This window comes from Ursus arctos, unplaced genomic scaffold (assembly GCF_023065955.2).
Source record: "Ursus arctos isolate Adak ecotype North America unplaced genomic scaffold, UrsArc2.0 scaffold_2, whole genome shotgun sequence".
Lineage (NCBI taxonomy): Eukaryota > Metazoa > Chordata > Mammalia > Carnivora > Ursidae > Ursus > Ursus arctos.
The window spans coordinates 2767032-2793684 of NW_026622874.1; the positions used below are offsets into that span (position 1 = coordinate 2767032).

Below are 26653 nucleotides of genomic sequence, written 5' to 3' on the forward strand. Positions count from 1 at the left end.
TGCAGAAAAGCTGAGAGTAGTTTCAGAAAATATGCTGATGTACTGAGAACGGCGAAGTATTAATCAGGGCAAGCTTCCCTTGAGTTGACACCGGAACCAAGATGAAAACAAAATGAGGAATGAGGGGAACGGAAAGTGAAATTGCCTCATACAGTGACGTCATCACCTGGGACGAGTTCTGCGGGATGAGTTCCCTGAGCAAATCCACATCTCTCCTTAACCAGGAAGAAAAGACTCTCTCACCTAATGGAGGAATCCTTTCTTTTGGAGGGATGTAATTCTGCGTCAGGGGTCTCACTTAACCTTCAAGAAACAAACCGGTTGTCAGCTGCTCGCGTTTTCAGATGCAAGAGCCGTGGAGTGTGAGGAGGTGGTGACCACAGGACCCATGCTGAACGGAAAGCAAGGACAGGGATACAGTTTTTCTCAGATGGGTCTCTTTCCGATCTTGAGGTTTCGAGACTTAAGGTGATTCTCCAAGATACTGAAGAGGTAACACATTTCATCACCAAAGTAACTTCCTGTGATCCCACCTGTGATGTGTGAGGGCAGCACAAAGACTGGGTAGATAGGACCCGAGGTGGCAAAGTGGGGGAAGGTGAATCTTACGTGTCTCCAAAGGGCACCTGCATGGGAAGCAAGCTCATCTGCTCTCAGGATGCCAGAAAAACTTGGAAGGCAGAAGTGGAGCATAGGACCAAAACCAAAATTGACAGTTCTACCCCCGACCCCACACAGCCAATGACTGTCCCTCCTCCACCCAGCGACTGGGAGCTTCCTCTCTGAAGACACTGAACCAGCAGGCTCTGGTCACAATAGGGGCACTGAGGGTTGCAGAGAGAAATGAATAGGAAGTCTGCATTCTGAAAGGTGAGATCCCTACCTCTCTATTTCCTATGGGCTCCTAAACCACGGCTGGCGAGGATCAGACCCAACAAGCAGGGAGCTGGAGACTTCTCCTCTTGAGAAGCAGGATGGCCACAGGGGAAGAATGACGGACACGGATATTAGAAATCTCCCACTGGAAAAGATGGCTGGACGTTCCGTCCCTCTACACTAAAGCCCTCATCTGGGGACGGTCAATGTACACCAGTGTGCGTGCGATCGTCATAAGCTACCGCGCCAGCAAGGACCAAGGTTTCGGTAGTCACGTGACGCAAATGTGGCCATTGCTTTAACTGCACACTGGAATACTAGTAATTACATTGACGAGCTGGAGATGGGGTGAGGGGGCGGGTAGAGGAATGCCATTTTTCATTATTATGCCTTTTGGAACTATATGATTTTTATCATGTGCCATTACATTAGCTATGTTAATTGAAAGAAACAATGCTCTGTCGTAGAGATTAGGCCTGGGGTTGCTCCTTTAACAGCATGGTGGCTGGCCTGTAATAGGCACTCAATAAATACTGGGTGTGAATATGAATCATTTTCATTTTTGTGTCGTTCCTGGAAGAAGCCATCTCTTTCAGAGTAAGTCATTATTCCTTTCTCTATCTGCCACTGGAGTCCCTGCAATGCAAATATTCCTGCACTAGACATTTTGCAATTTCTGGAATATTCCATTTTACCTAAAATAACTTTTATTTACAGTACTATTTTTGAGTGTGGGGTTTAAGATAATGCTAAGGTTATACAGTAGAAATGTGCTCTGGTAATAAGAACCTTTAACATTTGTCATTTCTGTGTGTTCACCTCTCTAGATCTGAAATAGCTCAGCTCAGTCAAGAGAAAAGGTATACACATGACAAACTGGAAAAGTTACAGAGGAGGAATGATGAGTTGGAGGAACAGTGTGTCCAACACGGGAGACTACATGAGATAATGAAGCAAAGGTAATGCAACCTTAACAATCAACTGACATGCTGTATATTGAAGGTGTTTGGTTCCAGAGCCGAGTGGGAATTGATGTGGAATAAATGGCATTCATGGCCACTCTGGCACACAAGGGACATGCTCAAAATCTAATACTCTTGAGTATTTATGCTTCCCCAGCTTAGGTTGTTCTTATAACATACAGAAGGGAGAGCGTTCTCTAGACATGGAGTTAGATTTAATAGAGAGCATTGTAGGGAAACCATCTGCCTTCACGGTGTAAGTCGGTAATGTGAAATATGGAGGACTTTCATAGAAATGAGGTTTCCTGTGTTTTTTGTGAGATAAAATGTATAAGAGGTTGAGAAGGTTAAAGATCTTTTTAAAATATATTTATTTATTTACTTGAGAGAGAGAGAGTGCACACTCGAGTGGGGGAGGGAGAGAGAATACCCAAGACAACTGACTCCCTGCTGAGCGCAGAGCCCGATATGGGGCTGAATCCCATGACCCATGAGATCATGACCTGAACCGAAACCAAGAGTCAGCTGCTTAACCGACTGAGCCACCCAGGCGCCCCAAAGGTTAAATCTCTTCATCAGATATGCACTGATGATGTTGCTTGAGACAGAATTTGACTCCAAACCTTATGGTTCTTTCTGGTGGTGTCACTTGGAGCAAGTCCTGTGACCTCCCTGATCATCAGTTTCTTCATCTGTGTTTTGGGACTAATAATGGCCACTTTGCAGTTTGATATAAAGAGCAAATGTATGTCAAGCACCTGGCTCCTACTAGTGACCTACTGAATGCCACCAGTGATATTGCTCCCTTTCTCTAGACGATGAAACACAAGCTCAGAGAGACTAATGGATTTGCTCAGAGGGACAAGTTGAGGAGGTGGTAGAGTTTGAACCTGAATCTTGATCTTCTGACTCCAAATTCCTTTCCTTTTTAGTGTCGTTCTTTTGTAATGAACCCAGCCCCGTCTCATTTCCTATAAATGTGTCACTTAAAATTTCCGTATAATGATGGATTCCCAGGGGAAAAGAAATGTCAGTATTTACACCATAGTTGAATGGATTGCTATAAATTTGGACTTCATGTAGCGATCACATGCATAGCACCGCGGCGAGCTTGAAGGGGTGTTCTCGGCTCCTAGCCCCCCCATTCCTATCCTGTTCCCCAGATACCCCACATCTTCTCTGTTTCAAAAGCAATTGTTGATATAATTGAGAGGAAAATGAAAATGCTTATAGACTCCTTTTATTTTGTATTTTTTTAAATTTAAAGTCAACATTGAGTCCTTGGGGAGGGGGTAAATACTTTATAATTTTGATTGCTTGCTGTATTGAAGAGAAGAAAGCAGTCAGAAAATGGCACTGCTTTTCAGTCACCAAAATATTAAAATATGGGTGTCTTTGGCAGATATTAATCATTCATTTATTTACTCATTGAAATATTTACATAGACTCAGACAGTGTTCTAGGCCAGACTAAAATATTTTAGGTTTTGTGGGCCACATGTGGTTTCTGTCACAGGGTCTTCTCTGTTTTGTTTTTGTATTTTACAATTTTTTTTTTTTTAAGATTTATTTATTTATTTATTTGTCATAGAGAGAGCGAGCACAAGCAGGGGGAGCGGCAGGGAGAGGGAGAAACAGACTCCCCACTGAGCAGGGAACCTGGTGGGGGACTCAATTCCAGGACTCTGAGATCATGACCCGAGCCGAAGGCAGACACTTAACCAACTGAGCCACCCAGGTGTCCCTTTTACAACCTTTTAAGAAAGCAAAACCGTACATGGCTAGAGGGCCAGCAAAACAAGCCAGGGAATTTGACCTGGTCCTTTGGCTGCAATTTGCCACATACTGGCAACCAAGGCATTTTGCTAATTTTTTTTTTCTTAAATTTGTACTAGAGTCCACAAACTGCACTCAGCCATGTTCTCTTACCTTGAAACAAACGGGAAGGTAGCTGTTACTCCATCCGTGTCCAGACGGACGACTGAGGCTCAGAGAGCTACCGTTGCCGACTGAAGGTCGGGCAGCAAACTAATCATTCACTCAGCGGGTGTTTACTGATTGCCACCCTGCGTCCTGTTCTCCAACACAAGCTGGGAAGAAAATAGTAATTATGGTCCCCAGTGTCATGGCATTTACGGCCTTATAGGGAAGGTGGATACAGACCAAATAACTTTGTAAATATCTAGTTAATTACAGCAACACTTGGTTCTATGAAAGAGATAACTACTTTGTGGTAAAAGCACCTTTAATAAGGGGGCCTACCTGCTCAGGAAAATTTTCAGTGAGAAAATAATACTTGAAATGAATCTGTAAGCGTGGGGATAGCAACGGCTTGCTTTCCAGAGCAGGAGCTGGCAGACCGCGCCCCGGCCCATGCCCACGGTGCGTGGCTCAGAAAGGCAGTCGTGCTCGTCTGTCCACGTACTGTCTGTGGCTCAGCTCTCGCACAGCAGGGCCGGAGCTGAGCCCTTGAGTCAGACACTGTGACTTACCAGCCCAGGAAGCCTGAAATATTTACTGTCTGGCCTTCTCCTAAAAAAGTTTGTAAAATTGAAGATCCTGAGGTAGGACTTTTGAGGAAGGAAAGAAACTGTGTGTTTAACGTCAAGAGTAAGGGAAAGAATGACACGCGATGAGGTTGGAGAGATAGGGGGCCTTTAAGTTTTTATTACAGACCCGTTACTTTATCCTTTTACTGAAGAGAAGAAATAATTTAAAAATAATTTTTTAAAGAATGATGTAATCAAATTTGCATTTAGAAAATAGCATTCCAGGGGCGCCTGGGTGGCACAGCGGGTTAGGTGTCTGACTCTTGGTTTTGGCTCAGGTTGTGATCTCATGGTCATGGGATCGAGCCCCACATTGGGCTCCACACTCAGCACAGAGTCTGCTCAAGATTCTCTCTCCTTTTCCCTCTGCCCCTTCCCCCGCTCTGTCTCTCTAAAATAAATATATAAATCTTAAAAACAAACAGCATTCCAGTTCCCGGAGTAGATCATGTATCAGAGCAGAGCCACAGTGTTTGTACAGGCTCCAGTGGGAGCTCCTGGAGTAGTTAGTCAAGCGATGATGGTGGCTTGGACTCGAATGATGATAATGATGATAGAGGGAAGCAAACAGATTGGGGAGACATGCAGGAGGTGAAATCAATAGGACTCAGCAATTGATTGGCTGTGTTGGGTAGGGGGGCATGTCCAGGACAATACCCACATTCCCGACTCGAGCAGTGGGGACATAGTGGTGCCACTTAGAGAGCTAGAGGATGTGGAGGGAAACGGGTTTGTGGGCAAGATGGCTTGGGTTTGGGATGAGACCAAGTGTTCAGTTCAGCCCTGTTGAATTTACTGTGCCAGTGCTTCGTACAAATGGAAATGTCAAATAAGCAGGGGGACATAGGAGACTCTGCTCAGGAGACAGGTCTGGGCTGGAGATAGAAATCTAGTGGCCCATAGAGAATATTTGGAACCTTGTGGGCAAATGAGGTGGATCACTTAGAGGAAAAATACAGGAAAAAGGAAAAAGGGCTCCAACATTTAAAGAACTTCAACATTTTTAAAAAGGTTTATTTATTTATTTGAGAGAGAGAGAGAGAACAAGCAGGAGTGGAGGGAGAGGGAGAGAGAGTCTGAAGCAGACTCCACACTCAGCATGGAGCCTGACGCGGGGCTCGATCTTACGACCCTGAGATCACAACCTGAGCCGAAACCAAGAGTTGGATGCCTAACCGACTGTGTCACCCAGGCGTCCCAAGAACATCAACCTTTTTTTAAAAAAAAATATTTTATTTATTTATTTATTTGACAGAGAGAGCAAGAGAGAGCACAATCAGGGGAACAGGGGGAACAGTAGAGAGAGAGGGAGAAGCAGGCTCTCCGCTGAGCAGGGAGCCCGATGTGGGGCTCGATCCCAGGACCCTGGGATCATGACCTGAGCTGAAGGCAGATGCTTAACCATCTGAGCCACCCAGGTGCCCCGAACATCAACCTTTTTAAAGGTAAGGTAAAAGTTGGCAAAAGACATTAAGACAAGTAATCTGGGAAATAAGTGGAAACCAGAAGGGCAGGCTGTCATGCGTGCTTCAGGAAGGAGGAGGGGACCAACCAGATGCTGCTGAGTGACTGAGTGACTGAAGGTATCCGCTGGACTTAGTGACATAGACAGACTGGTTATGTTAACGAAAATACTGCTAGTAGAAGAGTATAGCAACCATATTAGAGCAGATTGAAAAGTTGTGTGAGTAGAAAAACTGACATAGCAAATTTCAAGTACTTTTTCATGAGATTCGGCGGCCAAGGAAAGTGGGAAGCATTAGCAAGCCGGAGAGATAGACCAAGCTACCAGTGGTTGGGGGATGTATTAGGAGGGGTAGATGTGAATGCATTAAATTCTGATTGTCCAGATCATTTAACTGTGGAGTCAGGAAACGTCCATTTTCCAGCTGGTGATTGGGAATCCCTGGAGTCCACAAAGGCAGTCCAGTCCAGGGGATTCCTGTTCAAGATAGCAATGGCATGTTTTCTTGTTTTAAGACAGGTGTTGATTCATACATTTTATCATAGAAAATAGAACCACGTGAGAGCTCTTAGAGCCAGTAGAGACCCACTGAGTGCCCTCACATGCTGTCGTGCGGTCAAGTATTGGGTTACCAGCCCCCAGCAATCCACATCGCTTTGTTAGTTACACAGTCTTACATGGTTTTTTCTCTTTTTGTGGTAATATATGGCTTAAATTATACACATAAAAACCATTGACGACGACATGCAGCTGCTGATTGAAATGTAACGAGTGAATAATGAGTTTTAAATTGGCCATTCTTCCATAAACTACTTCAGAATGATCTTCAAGTTATGTATTTTTCTAATGGAAAGTTTATTCCTTGAAAACCAGTGTTAAGAATGGGAAATAGGAGCACCTGGCTGTCTCAGTCGATAGAGCATGTGACTCTTGATCTTGGGGTCATGAGTTCAAGCCCCATGTTGGGCCTAGAGCTTACTTAGAAAAAAAAAGGAAATAGAGTATTGATTTTTATCAAATTTGACATTCCATTTTGGGGGAATTAAGACTATTCACTGTTTTTAGAGAAGTCCCTGAAAACAGAAGCCTGAAATCTTAACCTTTATTTCATCATTTAAAAACAAAATAAGACAAAATATTGGCAGAGAGAATCCAACAATATTTAAAAAGAATTACACTCTACAACCAAGTAGGATTTATTCCAGGTATGTAAGACTGGTTCAACATTCAAAAATCAATTTATGTAGCCCATCACATCAATAGGCTAGGTAAGAAAAATCACAGGATCATATCAATAGGTGTAGAAAAAGCATTGACGAAATCCAACACCTATTCATGGTAAAAACTCTCAGTAAACGAGAAGTAGCAGGGAACGTCCTCAACTTGATACAGAACATCTACAAAAAGCCTAGTGCTGATACCATACTTGATGGTAAGAAATTCAAAGCTTTCCCGAAAAGATCAGATATAAGGCAAGGATATTCCCTTTCACCCTCCTTTTCAACATCATACTGGAAGTTCTAGCTAATGCAATAAGACAAAAAAAGAAGTAAAGGGTATAAAGATTGTGAAGGATGATATAAAACTGTCTTTGTTTGTAAGATGGTATGATCATCTGTATAGAAAAAAACTCCTGGAACTAATAAGCAGTTATAGCAAGGTTGTGAGACACAGGGTTAATACATGAAAATTAATCACTTTCCTATATGATCAATGAACAACTGGAATTTGAAATTAGAATCACACACCATTTATATTAGCACCGCAGAAATTAAATACTTAGGTATAACTCTAACAAAATAGGTACAAGATTTATATGAGGAAGCTACAAAATTCTAATGAATGAAGCCAAAGAATTAGTGAACGGAGAGACAGTCCATGTTCATAGATAAGAAGGCTCAATATTGTCCAGATGTCGGTTCTTCCCAGCTTGTCCTGTAGCTTTTGTAATCCCGATTAAAATCCCAGTAAGTTATTTTGTGGGTAGTGATGAACTGCTTCTGAGGTTTATATGGAGAAGCAAAAGACCCAGAATAGCCAGCACACTTTCAATATAATGAGGAGAAGGACGAAGTGGAGGACTGGACCTACCTGACTTCCAATTTACTACGAAGCTGTAGTAATCCAGACAGTGTGGTATTTGGGTAAGAATTGACAAACAGATCAATGTAATGGAGCAGAGAACCCAGAAGGAGGCCCAAATTAATATAGTCAAATGATCATTGGTGAAGGAGCAAAGGCAATACATTGGAGCAAAGATAGTCTTTTCAACGAATGGTGCTGGAATAACTGGACATCCACATGCAAAAAAAAAAAAAAAAAAAAAAAAAGAGAGAGAGAGAGAATCTAGGCACAGATCTTATACCTGACACAAAAATTAACTCAAAATGGCCCACAGACCAAAATATAAAATACAAAACTTTGAAACTCCTAGAAGACAACCTAGATGACTTGGGAATGATGATGACTTTTTAGACACAACACCAAAGTAATTGATGATAGACTTTATTCAAGTGTAAAACTTGGCTTTGAGAAAGGCAATGTCAAGAGAATGAGAAGAAAAGCACAGACTGGAAGAAAATATTACAAAGATGATAAAGAACTATTGTCTAAAATAGTCAAAGAATTCTTAAAGCCCAACAATAAGAAAATAAACAAAACAATTAAAAAATGAGTCAAAGACCTTAACAGGCACCTTATCAAAGAAGAGATACAGATGGCAAATGAGCATATGAAAAAAGGTCCACATCATATGTCATCAGGGAAATGCAAACTAAAACTACAATGGGATACCACTACACGCCCGTTAGAGTGGTCAAATCCAGAATACCGACACCATCAAGTGCTAGCCAGGATGTGGGAAAATAGGAACTCTCCTTCACTGCTGGGGGGAATGCAAAATGGTATAGTCACTTTGGAAGACAGTTTGGCAGTTTCTTACAAAATTAAATGTATGATCCAGCAATCATGCTCCTTGGTATTTACCCAAAGTAGTTGAAAACTTATATCCACCCAAGAACCTGTACAGAGGTATCTGTAGCAACTTTATTCATAATGTCCAAACATGGAAACAACCAGATATCCTTCAGTAGGTGAATGGATAAACCATGATCCTACCAGACAGTGGAACAGTATCTAGCATTAAAAAGAAATGAGCTATCAGGCCTTGAACAGAGATGCAGGAACCTTAAATGTTTATTATGAAGTGAAAGAAGCCAGTCTGAAAAGGCCACAAACCATATGATTCCAACTACATGACATTTTGGAAAAGACAAAACGATGGAGGTAGTAAGAAGGTCAGTGGTTACCAGAGGTACGGGTGGAGGAGAACAGAGGATTTGTAGGGCAGTGAAAATACGCTATGTGGTACCATAATAGTGTCTGTGAATCATCATGCATTTGTCTAAACCTGTAAAATGAACAACATCAAGAATGAAGCCTAACCTGAGCTATGGACTTTGGGAGATTGTGACGTGTCTCTGTAGGTTCATTACTTATAACAAATGTATCACTCTACTAGAGGATGCTGATGATGGGGGGGTGGTCTGTGCATGTGTGAGAACAGGGGATATATGAGAAGGTTCTTTGCCTTCCCCTCAGTTTTGCTGTGAGTCTTAAATTGCTCTAAAAAAAGTCAATAAAAAAATGAAGCAATAAGTTGAATTTTACATTAAAAAAACTCCCAAGAATTCCAAAAAATATCATGAAACTATTTTTATATGTTTTTTATTCTTACACATCAATTTAATTTCAAATCTATATTATAGAGCACACTTTGTTCCTAAACCATATTATGTTATTGGCCAATTCTGCCTTTTTTCTTATATAATTAATTCATTAAGGATTTAATTTATGTAAGTGAAGTAGCTGGCATTATTGGTTACATAGGAAAATTACTTCTTTTAGCTTTTTATTTTGAAATAATTTGGCTTATAGACAAGTTACAAAAATAATTGAGAGCTCCCATATGCCCTTCTCCCAGCCACGTGCAATGTAAGCATTGTATGTAACCACAATCCAGTGATCTGACCTGGGAAATTAGCATCATTGTGGTACTAGGAACTCATCTCTAGACCTCATTAGGATTTCACTAGTTTTCCCCGAATATTCTAGTTCTGGTTCAAGATTCTATGTTGCATTTAGTTCTCATTTCTCTTTCGTAGTCTTTAGACACTTAATTATTTCTCTCAGCGGGGAGAAACCTGACTTGTGATGGTTCCTCACTTTTGATGAGAACTGCTCCATTGTTTGTAGAGTGGCTCGGTGTTGGTTTGTCTGAGGCTTCCTCAAGGTTAGGCTGAGGTTGGTCATTTGGGGCAGGAATCCCACAGTGTTGTGTCCCTCTCAGCGCACTGTGTTGAGGGCGACAAGCTTTCAGTGTGTCCTGTCATGGGTGGTGTTGACTTTGAGCACTGGGTCGAGGTGGGGTCTACCAGATCTCTGCTCAAGAGAAGATTTTAAGTGCCTCACAGGGAGATAGCTAGAGACCATGCAAATACCCTATTTCTCATCTTTTTTTTTTAAAGATTTATTTATTTATTTTGGGTGGGGGAGAGGGAGAGAATCTCAAACAGACTCTGTTCTGAGTGCAGAACCTGACGCCCGTCTCGATCTCACAACCCTGAGATCACGACCTGAGCCGAAACCAAGACTCGGGCGCCTAACTGACTGCGCTACCCAGGCACCCCTCTCATCATATTTTTTAATACACTTTATCTTTTAGAATAGTTTCAGGTTCAGGAAAATTGCTTTAAAACTAAACTTTATATTAAAAGATTTAAAGATCTACCTATTTCAGATAAAATTTGTTACTTTAAAAATCCCTCTTCATCATATTGTGTAAAAACTGTGAAATAATCTAACTGACCCCTGAGGGGATTCATAAAGGCATGTATTTCTGTGAAAGGCTTTGAGAGTCAGATGAGTTTGCAGATGCTGGGGTAGGCCGAGCGGAGGAGAGCCCGTGCTTAGCCAGGCTGAATCCTGGCCTAGGAGAGGGTCACCTCCTGCATCTCAGGGGTGGCCTGAGGGGAGGACATGAGCTTGTATGTCCAGCTTTCTGGGTAAGGTGCTGGTAAAGTGCGCTGAGGCCAGAATTGGTTGGTTCTCCATTTATCGGGCATCCTTTTGTGCCAGTCACCGCACTAGGCCGGGGGGACAAGGATGAAAAGGGTCTACTCCTCTGCCCCTCTCCCCTGGCTGCAGGCTCTCTCTCTGTTTGGGCTGGTGGGGCTCCCGAGCAGCTGTGACGTCACCCAGCACCTGCTGCTGCTCCTGTGCCTCCCGAAACCCCACAGGCAAGAAGGAGGGGTATCCTGGGGGACTCGCCTCCTGGGCAGCCTCGGCAGGAGTTGGTTGCCAGGAGTGTTTGTTTGATCTCTTATTCTCTCTGATTTGTGTAAACCAGAAGTCTCTTGATGTTGGATTTGGGTGTAGAGACATAAAACTTTCCCTGTCCCTGAGGAAATGTTTTGAGTTGATCTTGCCTCACTTAGAACAGTAATCAAGGTATGAACTGAAGTGTGGTGGGTCGTGATTTACAGAGAATCAGTAACTCAGTAATTGAGAATGCTAAGGCACATCCCACTGGCCCCACCCCTCCCCGGGTCCTGCCTGAACTCCAGCAGTTTGGCTCCCCGTGATTTTGGGGGCAAAGGACATTTAGTTATTACTGCATCATCAGTGTCGTACTGAGGTCATCTGGGTCTTTAATGCTGCTATTCTCGCTTTTAATTATAAAATGCTCTTAATTTAGATTCATGGTGATTAATTTCATTTGTCCTCTGTTGTTTTGTTAACCTCTTAGGACTGCAGTATTGCATACTTGTTTCAGCAATGTGTCAGTTTCTCAATCACTATGTTCCAAGTCCTATGTGGATTGTAATTCACCAGTGAATCATCTGCCTCTCTTTTGCTAAAGCAAATGTCTGTATAATCCCCACCTTCCATCTCCCCCTGCCCCTGCCAATATGCTTTAGAGAGGCACCCCTTTGGTGATGTGCTGTTTGGGAATTTGGTGTTTTGTTGTTGTTGTTGAGAGAGAGAGAGAGAGCACGCAGGTGCATGGACATGCACACACTCTGGGAGGGGTCCGGGGAAGGGGCAGGGGGAGAGGGAGTGAGAGAATCTTAAGCAGGCTGCACACCCGCCCAGCGCAGAGCCAGCTGCAGGGCTCCATCTCACAACCTTGAGATCATGACCTGAGCTGAAATCAAGAGTCGGAGGCTTAGCCGACTCAGCTACCCAGGCGCCCTGGGAATCTGTATTTTTGGATAACTGACAACATACTATTAAAAGTAAGTTACCATAACTGCTATGTTATTAGACTTATGTGCCATTATTTTGTAATATAAAATTATAGAAGATGATAAGTAATCCATATGTTGCTAGGAAAGAAGCTCATTGCAACTTGTTTATTTTGAAATGTTTCTTGGTTATCACTAGCTTTCATGTTACTGGACCGTGGCAGTGTGGGGATTAGGTAGGCTGCCTCCGCGAAGGACTGTTAAACACAAACCATCTGAGAATATTGTGTAGAGGAAAGGAGAAAGCTACGAAAACCAGGAACAGCTTCGAAACTTTGACCCTTTCCCCCCAAATTATGCCAAAATTATAAGCCAATTGGGGTTAACAAGCAATCTCTTTAAAATCCAATTATTCCATGTATTATTGACAAGTCCCTAAGAGGACTAGAAGCCAGGTTCGATTATATTTTAATGGGAAGACCTGAAGTCAGATTGCTTTCCTCCCAGTAACAGAGGATGTTCTAACTGCGGGAATTAGAATTTTGATCTGGGAGTGGATAATAGGCTATTAGAACGCCCTGTCTAGACACCACAGTTGGACCAAGGCAAACACTCTCATAACAGATCACCTGAGAGTAGATTAAATGAAAAGATACCCACCCAAAGGGAGTGACAAAAATGCCAAAGACATTTTAATATAATTCACACTTTTTTCTAGAACAGTCCCAATATCCAAGAAAAGGAAGAAGCTTGCTTTTCACTTATTCATAAAGTATTTATTGAGTGCCTATTACGTAGTGTCGATGTGCTTTGGATAAATCACTGGACGAGCAGACAGACATCCCTGCCCTTAGGTTGTAAGCTGCATTCAGGTTCTAGTTCTCTGCTAGTAAGACCGGGAACTTCAGTAAAGAGACCATGTATCGTCGTTAGGAGCGTGTACCCTAGAACCTGGCTCTCTGGGTTTTCCTAGTTTACCACTTCCTAGCCATGTGGTCATGAGCAAATTCCTTAAATCTTATATTTCCTCATCATCACTTCCTCCCTTTCTCTCTCTGCAAAATGCAACCTTAGAGGGATGTGACAATTGCCTAAAATAATTCACGAAAACTCTTTGGAAAGCAGCGCCTGGTACAGACTTCATGCTCGACAAACGTTTCACACTATTATTCACTCAGTATCCTTCATTCAACATACTTATCAGCCCATTCACGTACAATGGACACTTCAGAGGCTAACGATCTAGAAGGTGGTTTATTAACATTATGGGTTAAATGGGCTCTCGTGAGCTAGTCTGCGAAACAAAACGCTGTGTTTACATCACGTTATTTCTGTGGGAACACCCCTTCTGAATTTTCTAGAGCTGATTTATGGGACAACACTTTGGATCATCCTTGGGAAGGGCCTAAAGTAATCTAAGCGTCTGTGAGTATGTGAATGCATATGTGTTTATGGGTATATGTCCTCTATTCAGTGGTGCAAGTTTTTAATACGAGCCCCAAATAAAATTTCAAGAGGGATACATTTACCTACTTGGTTAAGAACGTCATGTTTTCAGCATAGTTGAGAGCGAAGAGCACGGACAATCAATCAAACAGTTTTTAACTTCCAGTTCTGGGAGGAAAGTTGGTACAATATTTAAAAATTCAAAAAGAAAAAACCCTTAAGAACATAACGTAGTAGGAAATAGCTAACGCCTGTTTGGAGACAAATATTTCAGCAAACCAACTCTTACCAGCCAGTCTTAATATTCTTATAATGTTTATTATTTTTTATTTTTCCACAATCAAGTCTGAATAATAAAAAAATATTCAGTTAAAAATAAGTACCAAACGTATGTTCAAATTTTATGAAGAACCACTAGAGATGATGAGCACTGAACACTCCTTGGACAGAGCTTTTGCTAAAAAGGGCAGGCAGATTTCTGTTCTTACATTAGAGGACAGAAAGTATATTTCCATGCTTAAAATCCCTAAACGTTTCTTCCAGAAATCCATTGTAAACCACTCTGAATGAGTTCACTCTTTAAAGTCAAATTTTACTCTCTGGTTTTATTGTTTAGGTAGATTGAGAACTTCTGATTAGCATTTTCATTATGTTAACCCTTATGATTTAAAATTTAATTTAGCGCTTTTAAGTTAAATAGGATTTGTTTTTCATTTCTGCAGTCATGTTTGTTGCTGTGCTGTAAACTATAATTTTAAAACATTGCATGTTAAATGTGAAAACCTATAGTAGGTTGCCTGGCTTGAGCTCTGTGTGGTATCTTCTAGCTTATTAATAAATCCTTGTAATGATTAACATTTATTACGCAATGAGCATACAAAAGCAAAAGGCCATGATCTCTACCCTTAAGGAGCTTCCAGACCCACAAGGGAAGCACATGTGATCACAGTTGAATAATCTGCTCTGGTCTGATTCACCCAGGGTGCTCAGGAGCGCATCAGACTGGCACCTTACCCAGATTTGGAGGGACAGGGTACTGTTCCTTAGAGAAATCATTCCTAACTGAATCCCGACAAGACGTAGAAGTGATCTTTGCAGAGAGAAAGAAGTACATGTTTAAAGGTCCCAGAGGTCAAGGAGAACATGGTCTCTTCAAGAATGACACCATGGCTTTAAAATCATAGATGAGGTGGGGGTGGTAGGCATGGGTCAGATCTTCCTGTTCATTTCCTATCTCTCCTCCTTCTGGGCCCCCACTTACACATTGGTTAGATCATCTGAGGTTGTCCCACAACTCTTCAGTGCACTGTTCCAGGCACTCCCCTCGCACCCTAACTCCTTTCTCTTTTCTTTGTAGTTCACCTTGGATCCTTTCTACTGGTCAATCTTCAAACTTAATGATTTCCCTCCTCTGTTGAGTTTGAGGCCCATCAAATGTATTCTTTAGTTCTGATGCTTTTTTGTTTGTTTGTTTGACTGTCATCTTGGCTGGGGATGGGGATGGGGATGGGACCTCCTACTGCTTCCTCAGGGTCAGATACATTGTATGCTGGAGATGATTTATTAAATTTTTGGAAATGTATGGGGCATTCGACATCATGTTGGCAGTTTTAAATTGACCGTGGCAGAAGTATTCACATCAGAGAAATTGGCAGACATCATGAGACAGGACCTCTTTGCCCCAAGAGAGCTGCATTTCAGACTTCTGCCATCACACCACTGATGGATTTTACTTCTACTCCTCCCTCAGTAAAAATGTATCTATTCCTTGGGCCAGGTGCACAAAGTTTCCACCCATCTTCCAAGGGGAAGAGAGCTTTTGCTTCTCACCTTCCCCCAGGACCTTTATCTGGTTATCTTGCAACCTCAGCTCTGATTGGCTCAAGAAAAATTATGGTTTTGTTGATTGTTTAACTTCTTTCTGCTTGTTAGGGTAAGAGTTGTATTCATTTGTGGCTCCCTACATCCTAAGAGGAAATAGAACCCTCAGCAGTTAGGTCTAGAAGAGTCCTTCTCTTGAATCATGTAAAACCTAAGTCTGGAGTTTATTCTGAGCACTGTGAGAGGGTAGCCTTTGAAGGCTTTTCAGGAGGGAGAGACAGTTCTGTGATGTTAACCTTTTAAACATGGTGATGTCTACCTCCTGCTTGCTCAGTCAGAGTGGACACCTGATCACTTTCTTCTCGGCATTTCCCATCTTTTATGTGGTAGCTTGTTTCTAGGTGCTGAGCTCATTGATTCCTTTCACTAGTCAATTCTTTGCATTATCAGACTACTTCCGTTTCTATGACTTATTCCTCTGGTGTGTATCTTTCTCTGTCCGTCTTTAGATATGTTAACTACCCAAGTGGGTGATATTTGTGAAGATTTGGCCAAACACTTCATTTCCATTGTTTTAGAACCTGGGTAAGAATTAAGGGTGAATGTTTGTTTTGGCTGCCGTCCCAGGGCAGCGAGAGCGGGAGAAAGGAAGGTGAGGCTTGGAAGAATGGAGAACAATGTAGGACAGGTGTGTTATCATACTGCAGTTTCATGATAAGACATAACCACAGAGATATTTCTGGATAAGCCTGTGACAACGAAACTGCCTCCAAATGGCCCATTGGCAGGAAGAAAAGAGAGGGGATTTTATGTGCCCAGGTTCCAGAATTTTCCCCATGGAAGACAATTCACCTGCCCTCTAGACTTATTAACCAGTGCTTTTAGTAGCTGCTTCAGAAGCTGAGTCCTGAATTCTAGAGCTGGGCATGGCATTTGGCTCCAAGTGGCAGGAGAAGCCCCTGACTTGAGGTGTGGGCAGTGGGACTCAGGTGGCAAACCTGAGTCAGTATTGATTTCTGTCTTTCACAGTCTTTCACTTTCTCCGGTAATTTGTAAGCTTATTGCCGAAAGGCGTCATGTCTTCTGTGGAAACAACAAATTATAGTAAGGAGAGAACACTAGCTAGGGAGCAGAAGCTCATGGTTGAGGTTACCTGCCAACATGGGATTTTGGACAGGCCACATAAACTCTTTCAGGCTCGACTTCCTTATCCATGGAATGGGGATTAAGGACCACGCAGAATAGTGATGAGGATCAAATCAGATCTTAGGTATAAACATTGGTGGGTGGGGGGAACTGCACTATATAAATATAGTATAGCGTTATTACGCGGTTGGCTGTCTTGCCATCATGTCATCATGGAATCACAGTGTTGGTTAGGGAGCTGAGACTTGGTGATCTCTGACACAAGACTGCAGTTTTATAACTAAAGAATCTGCAGCAGAGAGGCCCTGTGGAATTTGACTGTTAGATCAGTACTATTAAGATAGTATTCTTGTCTTCTGTTTTTTAGAGGGGCAAACGGGCTCCAAGAGGTTCTGTGACTTCCCAGGGTCACCATTTTCACTGAGCTGATACATGTTGGCAGGGCCAGTCTGGGGAATGCCAGAGCCCACACCTTCACCGGGTACACCACAGTGTCTCCCCAAGGGTCCCCAGCCGGCCGGCATCCGAGCTGGGCCTGGACTCCAGGACCCCCAGAGTCCCGAGCTCCGAAGCTCCCCAGCAGATTTTCCCGTTCCAAACTCGAGAGTGACAGCGTGGCATCTAAGCGTCAGATTCTCTGCTAGGGGCTCTTTGGGCTAATGTGCCTTAGAGACCCCCCCACCCGCTACTGGTTACAGCCAGACTAAATGAGCTTTTGAAAAGATTTTTTAATTACTGATACAGCATATGGTGCAGAGTGGTTAAGAACATACAGTTTCTGAAGCCTTCTGCGCAGGTTCTAATCCCGGCCCCAGCGCTGAACCGGCTGTCACTCCTCTCCCGGGCAAGGCACTCCTCTCTCAGTGACTCAGCCTCCTGACCCACAACAGGAGGGAAGAAAGGTTCCCACCTCCTCGGGCTGTTGGGAGACCAAAAGGAGCTTCGAGTCCGCTGCAGCGATATATGTTTTCATTAAATAAAATAATTCATTCCTGGGTCTTATTTTGCAATTCAAATGAAATAGTGTATCATCATTCAGTGAAAAGTAAATCAAGGGAGAAGAAAAACACAAAATAGCAGGTCTCCCTGGTAGGATGGCCAGACCTCACTTCTCGGGAAATACTCCGCTTTAGGCTGCTTCTGTGGGGTGTTGTTCAGAGGCAGACCTTTTCCGCTGACTTGGGGAGGGCAGTTCAGTGTGGGGGTTGGAGAGCCCGCCAAGCAGCTCGGGGGCTCCTCCTGGCAGGTGGGACTCGTGCAGCCAAGCCTCGTGTGAAGCCCTTCGGGCATGACGCCTTTGTGCTCTCTGACGTGGCACAAAAGACAGAAATCTAGAATCAGTGGAACACAATGAATGGACCCCTTTGTGGAATTCCATGTTGTTTTTAGCATTTCTTTGGCAATTTTGAGCAAAATAACTTCCGAGGTGATTCCACCAGGAACAATGCCTTTAGATCTTTTAAAGTGTTTTCTTCTGTTTCGTTGAACTTGTACATGGCTGGGGGGAGGGAGAAAGCAGTTTGATGCATTGTTCTCACCACGGATAACATGCAGACTGCTGGCCGTGGCAATTTAACAGATTAAAGAGAGTGGTTTGGGGATGATATCCTGATAATATACAGTGATATTTTCTGGGCTTTCGTTTTCTAGAAACTAATTGGTTTAAAAAATTGCTGCCGTCCTTGAAATACGTGTGTGTGTGTGTGTGTGTGTGTGTGTGTGTGAACATGAGCAGAGCCATTTTCTCCTTATCATCCATGAAAAGCATGTAACAGTTTAAAGAGCAGGTATTTTAAAGATTTATTTGTTTATTTACTTGAGAGAGAGAAAGAGAGAGAGAGAGCACGAGCTGGGGAAAGGGCAGAGGGAGAAGCTGACTCGATCCTATCCCAGGATCCCCGGGGATCATGACCTGAGCTGAAGGTAGCCGCTTCCCCAACTGAGCCACCCAGGTGCCCCAAAAGAGCAGGTTATTTTAAAGGCATTTTATAGAAATTCAGAAAAGCAGCCTTAAAGTGACTTTTGAGTCACTCTTTCCCACTATATGCAAATTTGAATGTTTAAATGCTAGACAAAGGAGAAAGCCAAAGTCCTCTAGCTGATGGATTACTGGCTCTGGCTGCTAAGTGAGGCTCAGCCAGGCCCGGCAAGTGTGGGGCTGGGGGAGGGATTGGTATCAAAGATGCCAAACCTGAGACTGCTTTCCACTACTCACCTGCCGCTTTGCCTCCTTCCCCTTCTTGGTCTGGTTCTCCCCTCACCTTCACATTATTTCGCCTCTCTGCCGTGATGGTTCTGTTGCTTTGCTTAAGCTTTGTATTTCTAGACACCCGCTTGTGGCCAGATTTCATACTCCTACAGTGAAATGGTGTGCCTTGGGTGTGGCATTGTTTTAAAATTCATCCTGTTGGGGTGTACTATCCAAAATTGGAGACTTACTAAATATGAATCATGGAATTTTTTTAAAAGTAGGCTCCACGCCCTCCACAGAGCCCAACGTGGGGCTTGAACTCATGATCAAGAGTCAGATGCTTAACTAACTGAGCCACCCAGACGCGCCTGAAGCGTGGAATTTTTTTTTTAAATGATTTTTTATTACATTATGTTAGTCACCATACAGTACATCCCTGGTCTCCGATGTAAAGTTCGATGATTCATTAGTTGCGTATAACACCCAGTGCACCATGCAATACGTGCCCTCCTTACTACCCATCACCGGTCTATCCCATTCCCCCGCCCCCCTCCCCTCTGAGGCCCTCAGTTTGTTTCTCATAGTCCATAGTCTGAAACGTGGAATTTTAATCAGACATCCAGTTGCCAGGAAACTCTATGTTCATAAAAAAAGAAAAGTTACAGGACATGTAAACCGTGAACTATGTTAATGAGGTTGCTTTTTAGAAGCCAAATCAGCTTTTAGGGAGAAGTCAGTCAAAACTGTAGTTGGCCATAACTTATTGCTCTTTCTGGACTCGGTTATGAAGAGAAATGCCTTGTATTCCGCTTGATTCCTGAGTGTCGGAGACATTCATTCCGGAAAGGTTAACGACTGTTGAGAGAGCCTCTTTTTACAATGGAAAACTGGCCCCAATCTTAATCTCTACCCTGCACATAACATCTGTCTGTACGTCTAGATTAATACTGCCAGTTTTCCATTGCAAAAAGAGGCTCTCTCAACAGTGAAATGATTAAAACTTCATATTTTCAGTGCCCAGAATACCTCAGATGGCAGTTCAAGTAAATTCCTGATGGTTTCTAGCTGAGGTCTGAATGCGGCTGCGTAGTTCATCGTACTCTGACCAGAGGTGATTTTTACGCCTTCTAGAGGCTGAGGCTTTGAGGAGAAGGTCGGGGGAGGCTGGCGGTTTGGGGGCAGATGTGCGTCTCTACCTCGGGCATCGCTGGTTGTAATTTAACTGTAACAACCTTGCAAGCATCTGGGTGGCCAAACGGCTGAGGTCTGCTCACGCCCATGATTGTAAGTGTGGAGGAGATTTGCTTGACTTCATAGACACTGGACTTATTAAAAAAAAAAAAAAAGGCGATATGTCAGGCCGTAGCCACGGTGGCATTCTGCTGGGACGTGTCTGCAGCCAGCTGCCCGGGGTGGCTGCCCTCAGGTACTCAAGCGTTGCCGGCAAGTGTGTCTTAGTGCCTGGGTGACACGGGGCTACTGGGTGTTATGTCAGTTCTACCATCAGGGAAAAGCCCTGATTTTCACAGATAACCTAATTTGTGGAAAGAAAGAAGGTAAGGGGGAAAAAGTGTAGCCACGAAAGTCCTTTTTACTCATAGGTGGATCTTACCATTTTTTCAGAGTGAGAAACCAAATTACAGGCTCACTGTCATGGACTCTTTCAACGTCGAACGTTAACGGCTGGTTTCTTGTGCGTGGGGAAAAGCTTACTAACCCTTCCGGACCACTTGCGGATCGATTCCGGAACCCACCGTCTTTCCTGGTTCATCTAACGGCTCGGCTGTGTACCTCCACAGTTAGAGCTATGAGAGTTGTTGCTGATTTGCCTGGCACATCGCCAGCAAAATAGTCCATTAAAATTCAAATCCTTTCCCAATAATTGAGACAATCAATTTACATTAAACAAGGCACAATTATACTTTCATGTACAATTTAAATTCTATAGAAAATAATGAGTGTGCAATAAAGAGGGACACTTATTTTGATGCAAAGGGATGTTTTTCTTGTCTGCATAAACAAATCTTTCATATTTTCAAAATAGTCCCCTCATTATCTTTGGTGTAGGAGAACCCTATTGTGTGTTATTTTGATGTAGGGACAAGTGTGTGTCCGTGGCTGCATGTTTAATAAGCAATGTGACTTTCTCTCAATGGCATTTAAATTGCGGGGGCTGAGATAGAATAAGGTAGGTCCTTGCTCGCTGTCTGACGTGAAATCACTCTTATAAAAAGAGCAAACAAAGACGAAGCAGGGTGAGTGAGTGTGTTACATTCGTGCCTGTGCCTTAATGAGGTAGGCACCGGGCATCGGTCTCTACCTCTGCGCAAGAGACCCGGGGTCGTGCGCTCAGGCTCAGAAAGTCATTCGGAGGGATTTGGGAAGGATGCATGGGACCGGGATGGGGGGATGCAGTTGCGGGGGCCCTGAGCCTTCGTGCTGAGGGGTTCCTGGGAGAGCCACAGATGGCAGGGAGTCTGCTCACCAGGAGCCAGGCGCGGGGAGCGAGCCCAGCCCTCTGCGGCTGTCCCGTGTGCAGGCTCTGAGTAAGACCGCTCTGGTCGGTCAGGAAATCTAGAGCACGGGAGAAACAGTATTAGGAAGCATATAGTACAAATAATGACAAGAGAGAAAACAAATCCTGTTGGAGCCCGGGAATATATTTGGCTTCCGCGTGCTGTGTCTGTCTGTTTCTATAAATGGTCCAGAATAGAAACCGGATGTTTAAAATCTCTCTCCCTTTCACATGCTCGCCTCCCCCTCCTGTCTTCCTTCCTCTTCAGTATTAGTAGACTTACTATTTTTATTAGTTTGTATTTATATTCCCATTTTTCAATATTTGCCATTTGTGTGGATAACACATTAATTTTTAATGAAATATTTTCAGACTCTTGGAATAGCTGAATCATAAAAGAAAACCTGAAATTGGTAGAGACGCTAAGGCAGCATATAAACTGAATACCACAGTGACTTTGCCCACGCACAGGTGGCCAACGGTCATCGTGCAAGATGGTGTGTGCGCCACGTAAATCTCCTGGCTTTGCATAGCAGTCGAGTTTTTGTGTCTAACTTTTGTGGCACAAAGAGTAACTCAGGTACCATTCTAATGAAAATGAAAGAAATATCAAAACAGTATTAGTGCTCTCTAATAATTCTCATCTTACCTGCAAGCACGGGTTTTTGGCAAGCCTCGTTGCTGTTAAAGAAAGCCAGTTGTGACTTCACTTGACTCTTGGGTGTACTTTTTCTCGGCAGCCTGCTGCAGAGCTCTGACTTTAACGAAGGTGGCGTTTGTGTCTTCCACTTCATCTTCTCCAGCCGGAACTTGTTTGTTGTTTCACCCTTGTAAACGTAAAATCAGTCCTGGAAAACATTTAAACAATGCTATATTACATGCTATTCGCAGAACTAAAGTTTTGCAGTCCGCTTTGGAACTGTAAATTAGGAAGTATAGCTTCTTCCAGAAGTTTATTATAGGAAGCATGGACATTGGAGATGTGGCATCTCAGGCTTTTCTCCCATCCTCAAGTCCTAAGGATACAAATGATCAATTTTATGTGGGAAACTTAAACCGTATTTGAATCATTATATAAATATGCACACACGTGCGTGCGCACATATGATAAGCTGATGTATCTAACTTGTATTTCTTTATTAGAGGAATATCTATCACTTCACGTTTTATTCTCTGTAGTAAAAATTTCTAAATAATATTACCTTTCTCAAATACATTTACTTATTCTTGACATTCACAATGAATTATATATTTTTTTCCAAATATTTTTATTTTATATTCTAAATAAAGGTGCCTGAATGTTTTCGGGAATGCCGCATGTCTTCTATGAGCTGAACTACACAGAAAGGCATTTTAAAGAAGCAGAGACACCCGAAAGATTAGTGTGACCCCTTGACTTAGCGTCTCCCTCTACCCTCCTTCCCGCCCCCCAGCAGACACTTTCTAGGTAAGGAAACAGGCCCGAAGACGGAAGGTTCTGGGATTGACTACAGTCTGTGATTTCTGACTGCTGCTCTCATGTGTTCTCCTGAACTCAGTGGATAGTTGATGTGTTTCCAGAAGGAGGGAGCTGGGCTAGAACCGATCATCAGAAGGAAAGTAGTACGTGCAGGTATACAGGTGTTTAGCAAAGCCGGCTGATCTAGAAAGCTCGAGACTGGAAGTTGAATGGGTCATTGAAAGGTCAGGAATCATAACAAGTGATCTCTATGTTGGGCTGAGACGTTTTCTTTGTGTATGGATCACCCGATTTGGAGTGCTACGTCTCTTTTTCTGGGTATACCACACCAAAGTTGCATCTTTTGACGTATCCCATTTTGGTTTCTCTAAACCAGCCGGGACATAAGACACCTGGGCAGCAGCCACCCCACAGAATCTGCTGTTTCAGTGACCCTCTCCTGCCAAGTCTTTTATGATTATCTCACGCACACTTACTTTGACAGACTTTAAAAACAAGAAACAAAAAACAACCCTCTGCTTCGTTGATTCTTTCTAAATCATTCCACTTTGTTTTCATTGAATCAGCAAACTCTTTTTTTAACAATCACATTTCTGAGTTCACCAAACGTGAAGTTCCGCTTGCGTACGCTGTAGAACCAGGCTTGGGAATGCTGGGGATTAGCGGTCAGCGGCCGTAAGTACTGAGTTGCCCTGTTCTTCATTCAGTACCTTTACTGGAGACCAGAGGAAAGCGTTGGTTCATTAGAGGACCAGGCTAAGTGGCCATCACTTCAGAGAGCTTCCGCTCTACTTTGGAGGGAACCACTAGAGTCAGACAAGTGAAAATTTGCAAAATAGGAACTTGTTTCAGAAGATGACTCCACAGGGCACTCCCCGTGCACACGTTGTCCCTTTGCTCCGGAGAGGGAGGAGGCAGTCAACCTGGAGGCAGAAGAAAGGGAGCTTTCTCTGCTCCCTTTTGGCTCGCTCCTCCCCTGATTAATAAGAGCAGCCTCGCACCACCCGGAAGCTGGGCCAGTGGAACGTTCTTACACCAGGCGAACTTTAAAGCAATGGGTACTGTCCAGCCTAGAGATTCGCCACTCGTGTACAGATTGGTGAGTGATCTGCTCCTCAGCTGGGGATGTAGGGGGTAGGCTGCAGCCCTGCTTTCTTCAGGGAGCTGATCTCTTCCTTGCTTGAAGTCCTAGAAGGAGTGCTTTCTTAGGAGATCGGGCTGCTGAAAATGCAAATGGTTTCCAAATGGGTTGAGATAAAGTCTTGGATTTAGAACCCATGCCTGCTTCTTAAAGGGTACTATGAATGCATTAAGTCCCATTCCTAGAATGATAACGAATGAAGAAATCAATAGGTAATGAACTAACCTCTGTCTCAATCAGGGGAATGTGATCTTTCCACTTCTCTTTTTATCTTTTTTTTTTTTTTTTTTTTGGTCCAAGCATCCATCCATATTCCTTTCTTAATTAGGTCATAGTATTTGCCAAGATGATGATTAGAGCACACAACCCCTTCACACACACACACAAAATAATGCAATATAGCTGCTTCTTCACTCCCTTGCTACATCTGTTGTGGCCCAAAGGGGCCGGGCAGCATTTTTCCATCTGTATTTTATGAACAATCAGTTCCACAAAATGGTCTTTGAAAAAGGCAATGCAGGATTTACTTTGGGGCGTAGTGCGTAAACCTGCCCCCGTCTGCAGAGGCAAAGCACACGTTAGCGTGTGAAAGACCCGGATACATCTTAGGAATGATCGATCCTTAGTAAAGTTTAAGAGGGCTTTTGCTGACATAATAATATGAAGAAGAACACTGGTAAAAATGGACACTTTACAGCTAAGGGTATAAGGACACGGCCTGAAGGGTTACAAGCTGCCCCGTAGGGCTGGGTTTGGAGACAGGTCACGTGTCTAGGCGTGGAAGTGACCCTGTGGCACCTCCTACAGGACCGCATGGTTTCTCGTGGCTCCGTGATCATCCTTCATCCCTTCCCCGCGCTGGCCCAGCCCTGGTCTGTACTGTCACTGTAGTTCGTTCATGCCCTACAGCGCGGTGTGGCGGCCAGGGCCGCGCGCTCTAACGCACAGGCAGGAGAGCTCACGGCCATGGCCCGCACGGCCCTGCCCAGCAGCAGGTCTGTCAGCTGCCCCTGAGCTCTGAGCTGCGGTGACTCCAGGCACCTGAGACTGTGTCATGCAAGGGATTTTGTGAGAAACAGGTCCTCCTTGACAGGAGGGCTTGGGGTGTCTCCATGGCCGCCCAGGTGGCTCTGGGTGAGCAAGGAGAATAAGCATGTTTTTCTCTCAGTTCACAGGCTCTCCAAAGGGATTTTTGGTTTCTGTTCTTCCTTCATCTTGGCGATCTAGAATCACTTCTGAGTATCTACAGAAAGAAGATGGTGTTCTTGTCATTATTAATTTGCACATTCAGTGTTTATATGTACACGCGGGTAATTTCAGAATGAACCACGGGCTTGGCGAGCACACACGCTGGAGGTGTTTGCCCATGTGGCCTGAAATCTGGGCTACCTTTTCCTTCTCGAGACCTTGTTTCTCAAGAGTCAGGTCGGCCGTCATCTCCTCAGGGAGGCCTTCCTCAACCCGCGGTCTGCATTCCTTGACACTTTGTTCAAACCACACTTCGCTCGAGGGCCCAGGAAGTCATAATTATTCTTTGAACGTCCGACTTATTAGACGCTGTGTTCCTTGAGAGCAGGACCCATATCCCAGTCGCTTTTGTGTCTCAAGCACGTAGCCCAGTGCCAGGCACTTAGGTGACACCTACTCCGTGAATTTGTGATGGTTTGTATCTTCAAGCGCACCTTTTTCAGTCTGCCAAAACTGTAGAAGGGGAAAAAAAATAATGAGCCAAAAAGCAGAGATTGATGTATATGTGCAACTTCTAAAAAAAATATTCCGTAACCTCTTATCTATAACCTCATGCTTGGAAAAATTCTTCAATATACGTGTGTCTAATTACTATCATTAAGTAACACAGATCTAGATTTTTATCGTGTAATGATGTGTACCCAGTGAGCACGCGATAACTATTAATCACAACCATTAAATATGCTTTGGTTTCACTGAAACTAGAAGGGCTCCCTCACTCTCTTCAGCCCACCTGACTCCTCATTGCGTTATTAGTTGGTCCTTAAGGTGTGTAGGTCATGGTTAATGGACCTGCTTGTTAGTGCTGCTAGCGGTTACGTAAATGCCTTCAACTTGACAAATTTTATGGCAGTCATTTGGAATGAGTTATATATTTTCCAAGCTTTCAGTTTCCCCAGTGGCCTGATGTATTAAAGACTGATTGTTAACTTGCAAATCTGGTGAGGGTTTTTTTTTTTTTAATCAGCCAAATTTGACATTTTACATAATGTTTGTGATTTCTGTATCACAGGCCAAGGACATGATATAGAATTGAGGCAGGGGAACATTTTTCTTGTTTTCCGTGGCCAGGCAGAACAGCCCTTGGAAGATGATCCTTGGAAAGAGATCATCGTTTCTTGCTCCAACCAAATATACTTAACTTCTGTTATGTCTCCCACTTTAAAATAATCTTTTTTGTGACCTGTGTCTGGAAGTGTTCCCGTTTTTCCACATGGCCCTTAGAACATACGGCCGTAAGCACTGCATTCATATTTCTTCTTTTGAATGATGCCACCGTGTTCAGCTGCAGGGTTATCTCCTGCAGGGCCTGGCCAGGTCGGAGATTCCTGGGCTCCTTGGGCTTTTTGCCAGAACAGGAAGGTTTGAGCAAGTGCGGGTGAGCAGCTCAAGCAGGGCCCTCCCCCACGGGGTCCACGCTCCCATCTTGGTTCCAGATCTCCCCCTCTTGAGCATGGAGAGCAAATGACCCCAAGGAAAGGCTGCAAAATGTGTTTGGGCCTGTCTCCAGATACCTCACGTGAGAACTGCTGTCAGAGCAGGATTTGCAGGGTTGGGTAGGGTGGGGCTAACCAAAAATCTGAGCTCTCA

At 43.6% G+C, this 26653-nt stretch overlaps 1 protein-coding gene across 9 annotated transcripts in view; it reads left to right on the forward strand.

The window, feature by feature from the left end:
• SDCCAG8 (SHH signaling and ciliogenesis regulator SDCCAG8) overlaps window positions 1-26653 on the forward strand; it is a 225179-nt gene that overhangs the window by 153194 nt on the left and 45332 nt on the right. For 8 of the 9 annotated variants that reach the window (XM_026509571.4, XM_044388005.3, XM_048225154.2 and 5 more), the window contains one exon: window positions 1704-1835. In XM_026509571.4, coding sequence (XP_026365356.2) covers window positions 1704-1835 — 132 coding nt within the window. Of the gene's footprint in view, window positions 1-1703; window positions 12776-26653 lie in introns of those variants that run through there. The other variant, XM_048225152.2, reaches the window with a different exon arrangement.